The sequence below is a fragment of the Poromitra crassiceps genome, assembly GCF_964638095.1.
Source record: "Poromitra crassiceps genome assembly, chromosome: 3".
NCBI classification, from domain to species: Eukaryota; Metazoa; Chordata; class Actinopteri; order Beryciformes; family Melamphaidae; genus Poromitra; species Poromitra crassiceps.
In genome coordinates, this window is record NC_139625.1 from 9,004,958 (window position 1) to 9,013,426 (window position 8,469).

An 8,469-nucleotide genomic window follows, 5' to 3' on the forward strand; every position below is an offset into this window, starting at 1 on the left:
TGACTTATCATTTTTTCTATGGTAAATGGTAAATCGCCTGCATTTATATAGCTCTTTTATTCAAAGCGCTTTACAATCAGTAGGTACATTCACCCATTCATACACCGATGGCGGCAGGCAGTACCACGCACACCATCAGGAGCAATTTGGGGTTCAGTATCTTGCCCAAGGACACTTCGACATGCAGACTGGAGGAGGCGGGAATCGAACCACCGACCTCTTTTATCCAAAGCGATTAGTGGACGACCTGCTCTACCTCCTGAGCTACAGCCACCCTGGCTGTCTTTTCTTTCTCTTGTTTCTGTCTGGTTTCTACCCCGTCTGTTTTACTTCCTGGTCTCTGTAAAACACTTGATCACTTATGTATTTATTATTATTGATTGACTCAATCAATACATCATTATGTGAGTGTAATAAAGTGCAGTGTATAAACTCTCCTCCATCATCACTTCATTTCTCAGCAGTTGCCCGCTGTGCTTACCTGGAGACTGATGATGCAAGTCAAAGCTGTAATGTGATTGGTGGAGCTGTGTGTCAGATAAGGCTGTTCCTTGTGTTGACTTCAGTTTGCACTGCAGCAGTCAGTGTGAAGTCAACACTGTGCTGTTGTGTTGTGAAGATGAAGAGCTCCCAGACCCTCCTCTTCCTCTCATGTCTCCTTGGTGTCACAGCTCGCAAAGACAGTAAGTACATCCAGAGATGGGAAGTACACAGATATTTGTTACTGTACTTAAGTATAGGATTTTCAGGTATCTGTACTTTACTATTTAAACACATTTCTTTTTACTTTTACTCCCTACAGTACATTTTAACACAAATATCTGTACTTTCTACTCCTTACATTTTCAAAACAGGCTAGTTATTACTTTAGTTTTAATGCACAACAGACAGACAAAAATGATGTAACCGTTGTTTGTCTGTCTCTCTCGTCTCACACTCTCTCAGCTTGAAGGGCAGATCACCAGACCACAAATCACCTTTTTGTGGAAAAACTATATCACACAAATCATTAATGAAAGTATGCTCTTTATACATCTTAAAACATGTTTGGAGGGGATCTTCTAAGTTGAATAGTCTTTGAATTATATTAATATGACATGAGTTTCAGTTAGCTTTGCACAGAAGCAGCCGGTAGAAATACTTTTATACTTTGTCACATTTCAGAACCTGTACTTTTTTACTTTTACTTGAGCAGACAAGTTGAATCAGTACTTCTACCTTTACCAGAATCTTTTTTACATAAGTAACTGTACTTCTACTCAAGTAAATAATGTGTGTACTTATCCCTGAGTACATCAGACTTCATTTAGTCTCACTCATTTTTCAAAGTCTGGTTCCTATTACACAAGTGTAGATGTTGCAGAACACTCAATATAACAAACAGCAGTTTTAGGATCACTAAATACAGTAGTTATTTGTTAGCAAACTAAGCTTGTTCAGCGATTTTCTCATTTTCTCTGAATGTTGCTTCTAGGAGTACCAACATTCAAATAAGCACAAGGCTAATAATACCTTCTATTATCATATTTCAATGTATGACATCATCATTTGAAAGTTTATCTGCACTTTCATCATCTGTAAACTGAAAAATGACCTCGGCCTACTTGTTACCCAAAAACACCAGTCTGTCACATTATGTTTCATGTTGATCTATGAATCATTTCAATTGAGCTCCAGAAACTTCTGAACCAGAGAGAGATTTAGTGTCAATAAGATCTTTCAAGTTGTTGTTGTTGTTGTTGTTGTTGTTGTTGTTGTTGTTGGTGGTGTTGTTGTTGTTGTTGTTGTTGTTGTTGTTGTTGTTGTTGTTCCTTTCATATAAAATGATAAACAGACAAACTCTTTACAAACATGACTGGATAACATTTGGCAGCAGGATGTGGAAAATGAATTCAGTCTGTGATTGTGGATGTGAAGAAGTTAGACATGTTTTTCATCTTGTTTCCTCTCAGCTGTACATGAGGAGATTAATATCATTGGCTGTTCAGACACTGATGGAGAGGAGATGTTTGGACTGGATGGTGAAGAGATGTGGTACGCAGACTTCATCAACAAGAAAGGAGTCGAGCCTCAGCCCAAGTTTGTAGATCATATGAGCTGGGTGGAAGGAACTTATCAAGGAGCAGAGGCTGATCTGGCCACCTGCCAATTTAACATGAAAGTTTATCAGCGTGGCCTGAAGAACCCTCCTCTTGAGCTCGGTAAGGACAGATGACAATGTTTAATTTATTACTGTTCAACTACAGATAAGGAATGACTGCAGGTGTTTTACATTACTGTCATAAATATACAATACTTTAACCTTACTGTAATGTAAGAGAAAATATTTAATATTTGAGAGATTAGAACCTGTATGAAATCATTGATCTATGTTTAATATTACTGGGCAAAAGTATATGTTGTGCTAGTTAAAAATAAACCTTTTGAACAGAACTGAGAAATAAAATATATTTAATGCTAATGTTTCATGCTGAAAGTATTGATCTTGAATTTAATGTTTACATGATGTTTACATTGTGTTGTTGTGCAGATGCTCCTCACAGCTCCATCTACCCCAGAGACGATGTGGAGCTCGGAGTGGAGAACCACCTCATCTGCCATGTGAGCGGGTTCTACCCCGCTCCCGTCAAGGTCTACTGGACCAGGAATGACCAGAACCTGACCAAAGGAACCAGCCTCACCATCCCCTACCCCGACAAAGATGGCACCTTCTACCAGTTCTCCAGGCTGAGCTTCACCCCACAGCTTGGAGATGTCTACAGCTGTTCTGTGGAGCACCGAGCCTTGAGCCAGCCGCTGACCCGAATCTGGGGTGATACACCTTTACCTGTTAGATAACACCAACCAAAACTACAGTTTGCTAACACCAACCACACCTACATACAGTTAGCTAACACCAAACAAACCTACATACAGTTAGCTAACACTAACATATACTACAGTTAGTTTGACAGTTATTGAGAGTTGATTTGATAAGTTTTGGACCAGTGATATCATTTGTGCATGAATGCATGGTCCACAACTTAACTCAAATCAACTTAACTCTCAATAACTGTCAAACTAAATGAATGTCTGCAAAACAGTTTACAGTTTTCTCATACTACTGATTTTGTAATGATTTTGATTAAATTAAGGAAAGTGCTTTATATAACAAAACAGTCGCACAAATTTTAAATGGGTGTCTTCATAAATTCATCTGACCATTTGATCTCAGATCAGAGCACTCTGGACAGAGCGTTGACAGCTTTTACTCACAAAACAAAATATGATGTATTATTATTCATTAAAGTATCCAGCATTAACATTTTATGTAATAATAAATAGACAATCTATTTTCTTAATCTCCAGTAGCACCCGTGTGAGTGGATACATATTTCTCTTTTTAATAGCATGTACAGCCCTGCTGCTATTGATGCATGATCGGCGAGCTGCGATCACTGGACACTTGACCTGTCAATCACACGCCAAACATAGTCTGCTTTATCATCTATTTGACTCTAAATGGGATCATAATTGACTAAATAAACATCAGGCTGTTTTGAAGAAGAGTTGAAACTAGTGACTGAGACCATAAACTCATTAGGAAAGTGTTGACTGAGGTCAAAGTCGGGTCATTTTCTCATTGACTTCTATACAATCAGATTTATTTTTGCAGCCATAGTCTATATAAATGGGTGAGAGTTATATAAGATTTCATACTGTAGAGACCAGGGGCCCATACCACGAATGGAGGATAAACAGATCCAGGATCTGTCCCATTGATCTGGTTTGACTTAACCAGATCATTGCAATCAAGCTAAACTATACCACGACCGTGTTAACAGCTGGGTCTGTCAATTTAGGACTTCCCTATCCAGCTCCGAGCTTGTGCACATGAAAATGCTCATGAACAGGATGAAAGAGGCGTGGTTTGTAACAACTAGCCAGTCAGAATGCAATATGGACTGCTCCGGATTTTACAGCATCAGACATGCCTATATTTCCTCATTCATTGAAAGCGCACATCAAAGTGTATTAATTAGCGGAGCTTTACTGTATGTTAGAATCAAAGTCTGCATTGGATATGAGCAGTGTTGGGCAAGTTACTCTGGAAAAGTAATTAGTTACTGATTACTGATTACTCCTTAAAAAAGTAATACAAGTTACTTTACTTATTACTTTTTTTTAAAGTAACTCTTACGTTACTAGTTACGTTACTAGTTACTTCTTTCTTTTTTTACCCCAAATACCTTACACTTGAGTTGTTACATGTCTAGCATGTCACTGTATTAATTATTTTCGCTTTGGTATTATATGTTAAAAGAAAGGCCAAAGGCATTTTACTTTGAAATTCGGTTAGAAAGAACAGGAAGTGGTGTGTTAAGACTGGCTAGCTTCACATGAGAAAAGACGTGAAATGAGAGAGTCAGACAGATAATGTGAGTGTAAAGAAAGATGCTGTTACTGTCGGAGTGGTAATAAAACAACACAGCCTCAATGCAAACGTTGCAAGCTTCGTTGCTGTAAGAAAAGTGATGATGATCTGTCAACATTCCCTGGGCCATTTGACTACGGTCAGAAGGCTTTGATGAGAAGGTTAGGAAGTAACAAAGTGTACAACACTTACTCAAAGTGTATCTGTTAATCCAGTGAACTGTTACACCCAAGTCTACCTCACCCAGCGTCGCCTTCAATTTAGCCTCCATCCCCGCATATTCTCTCTCTCGAGGTAGCCAGCAAACGTCTTTCTCTGTGTGGCAGCTTGATATTGTTCTTCGTGGCTATTTTCTCTATGATGCATCGATATGAGGGCGAGTCAACAGTGCAAAAGGGTAGCATCTGCCAAGCTGCTCGCACATAGTTTTCAAAGGACAATAATGTTCTTTGCCTCTTTGACCGAGACAAACTCAAAATAATGGCATGAATAACTCCAGCTTTTGAACGCGTACTTCTCTTCTCCTGGCTTCAGCCTCCATCATGCTGCTTTGTTTTGAAGTAACCACACTTTCTGACCAGTGGCGCCGATACGTCATGACGTAGTCCGTGAGGATTACTTTTTCTTTTCTTCTCTTTTTACATAGAAAACACTGCATTCTGGCGGGCAATGATCTAACGCAGTAACGCAGCGTTACTTGGATTAGTAACTGTAATATAATTACTGTTTTGAAAATTGTAACACCTTATATTACTTTGTTACTGAAAAAGTAACTAATTACAGTAACGCATTACTGCCCAACACTGGATATGAGTCTGTTACTGAAGGACTGTCTAAAGTTACCGCTTTTATTCACATCAGTCATTTGATTTCTGCTGTGGTTTCTGCCTCCACAAGCCTACAAAAGCCTATAAAAATAGCAGCTCCATTGCACACAGCACCTTTAGTGCCTGTTGGAGACGTTTATGGAACCTTCTTACGCTGGTGAATTAGTGATATTTCTCCACGGAGCGTTTAGCTGCAATTGGCAGGCTCAAATGTGCTTGGGAGCAAATAAAAATTAATACATATAAAAACATATTCCAAAGTGGTAAGTAGGCTCAATTTAATTATGTACAGCAAGTGCAACATTACATTACATTACATTACGTCATTTGGCAGACGCTTTTATCCAAAGCGACTTACAATAACACATTTTTGTCAGCAATAGAGCGATCAACTATGCAACACAGTCTATGACAACTACAACATGAAGGAATAGTGGTAAAGTTAAGTTATAGTATTTATTCATTTATTTATTTTTTTAGAGAGAGAAAGAAGTTAGTTCAAGAAGGGCCCAGATGGAGGATGAAAAGGTGTGTCTTTAGCCTTTTCCGAAAGATCGGCAGTGATTCAGCCGTCCTGACTGAAGGTGAGCTCATTCCACCATTGAGGTGCCAGGGACGAGAAGAGTCGCGATCGGGATGAGCGACTTTTTAGCCCCCGTAGCGAAGGAGGGGCGAGGCGTCCTGCACTAGTGGAGGAGCGAAGGGAGTGCTGAGAGGTTTGGAACCTGACCATAGATTGCAGGTACAGAGGAGCTGTCTGGTGTACTGGCCTGTAGACCAGTGCCAGTGTCAGTACTTGCAACACTTGCAAGTGCAACACAGTCCTTGATTAATTCAACAGGAGCTCTTAATGTTTTTTTTCTTTTGTGGTTTTCACTTTAATGCAATACATTTTTCATAATGGGGATCCTATATGAATAGTGACTCGCTGTTTCCAGAGAGCTGATATGTCAAAAGGTGGGTCTTCATGGGTTTTGATCTTATCCTCTGAACTTAACTTGCTCCAGACCAGGTTAGCCATGCAGCATGTTGCCATGGAAATCTATCTCGGTAAGAAGTGAACTAGCGTCGTAACACAGAAAACCCCGGGTTAAACCTGAAGTTACTAAGCCACTAATCTTGCTTCGTGGTAACCATTTTTGTTTGTTTGTTTGCATGTTTGTTTGTTTGTTTTTTGCACCAGGCTGGAAACATGTTTATTTCTGCTTAATTTGAGCATTTGACTTGCTTTTGGAGACAGCCTCAAGTTTTTGCCGCTTGGTGTTCCTGTGTGTTCCCATGTGTTGATGTGTTGATGTGCTGATGTGTTTGGTTCCTCCTCAGATGTGGAGCAGGAGCAGCCGGGGATCGGACCTGCGGTGTTTTGTGGACTGGGTCTGACCGTGGCTCTGCTGGGCGTGGCCACAGGAACCTTCTTCCTCATCAAAGGAAATGAATGCAACTGATCTATTGATGATGTGAGGCAGAGTGAACAGACTAGAAGCAAAATAAAGTTTCTCCTTTCTGTTCTACTGCTTTTAAACTGCCTCGCTCTGCTGTGCTGTGTGGAAGCAGCAAGCACATGTTAGCTCTTTAATGAATTATTCATATTTAGCATATTTCAAGTAAACTTCCTCCTCACAGAACAGTTTGTTTTTAATGCAACTCATCATTTGCTTCCCGTTACATTCAATATCTTCTTCATCAGAAACGAGGAAAATCACACTTATAATACAAGATGTAAGAGACGACTTTCATTGCCTTGTTCTCAAACATCCATGTTTCAATTTAGTCTTCAGTTTAGAGGAGCCAAAGTCTTCAATCAACTAACCCCCAACCTCTTTGATTTCACTCTGTTTAAAAAAGCTGTTAAACTTTATTTCACAATCAATGTGTCTAATCTTGTATAATCATTTGTTTCTATGTTTCATTCCCCCTTCTTTCTCTCATTCTACTTTTGTCCTTCTCTCTCTTCCCTTTTTAACAGTATAGACTACTTTGTCTATTGAAAACTGTTTATATTGCTTTCTGTTTTGTTTTTGCTTGTTTCTTATCTGTTTCTTGTTTTTAACGTTTTTATTTTATTTTTTGGGGGGTTTCATTACACAATTATTGTATCAGTTATAATTGTTTTCAGGGAGACATTTTATAAGCCCCCTGCAGGTTTCATTGGTTTTCCTAGCACATGCACTTCATGATGTGTATTTTATGGAAATCTTGTTCTAAATTTGTGCAAAAAAAAAAAGCTTTCACACAAACAAATAAAGTAAACAAAGCTTCTATCCAGCCTGCTGTATAATCTTTTCAGTAATTCACATTTTCACTGTTTAACATTGAAATAATAAAGCTTGAAGAGTTTCTGAATAGTCAATCACTGCATTTATTATGTATAAATACTTTCGTTAAATAATCTATATGCTGTGGCTAGAGCCCCCCTCGGTGAGTCTGACCACAACACCATCCTACTTATCCCTAAGTATCGTCAGAAACTGAGGGTGGCAAAACCAACTGTTAAACATGTTAGGAAATGGTCACATTACAGGACTGTTTTGATTCCACAGAATAGAGCAACTTCTGGACTGATGGCCAGGATGATATTAACACCTTCACTGACACTGTTACATCCTATATTCACTTCTGTGAGAATGTATTCCAACAAGAACTGTGACTGTTTTTAATAACAACAAGTCCTGGTTTAATAATGAAGTGAGGTTGCTATGTAGGAAGAAACATGACGCTTTCAAACGTGGTGACATGGTGTAATACAAACTACTGAAATATGAATTTCAACGAGCTGTGTTTAAGGCTAAGGCTTCCTACAAAGCAAAGCTAGAGAACAAACTGCAAGCTAATGACATCAAAGGTGTTTGGCAAGGCCTGCAGGCTATCACTGACTATAAAACCAAGCAGCATGTTCTGGACAGTGACCCCTCCCTTCCTGGGAGGCTTAATGATTTGTCGGTTCGACAGTGAAATCCATCAGTCCCCCTCTTTTCCCAGAGAGCAGGGTGATTCTCCACCTACCATCTCAGAACATGAAGTCAGAACCTGTTTACCTGTTTACCATCTCAGAACATGACGTCAGAACCTGTTTACCATCTCAGAACATGACGTCAGAACCTGTTTACCATCTCAGAACATGACGTCAGAACCTGTTTACCTGTTTACCATCTCAGAACATGATGTCAGAACCTGTTTACCATCTCAGAACATGATGTCAGAACCTGTTTACCATCTCAGAACATGACG

General features: G+C 39.3%; 1 protein-coding gene across 1 annotated transcript; it reads left to right on the forward strand.

Moving 5' to 3' along the window:
* The first annotated feature begins 578 nt into the window (after window positions 1–578).
* Window positions 579–7,586, forward strand: LOC310774093 (H-2 class II histocompatibility antigen, A-U alpha chain-like). The gene is made up of 4 exons (XM_083634156.1): window positions 579–683; window positions 1,953–2,201; window positions 2,531–2,812; window positions 6,565–7,586. Exons 1-4 carry the CDS (start codon window positions 620–622, stop codon window positions 6,684–6,686), a joined length of 717 nt encoding a protein of 238 aa, XP_083490282.1. The 5' UTR covers window positions 579–619; the 3' UTR covers window positions 6,687–7,586.
* Window positions 7,587–8,469: the final 883 nt, after the last annotated feature.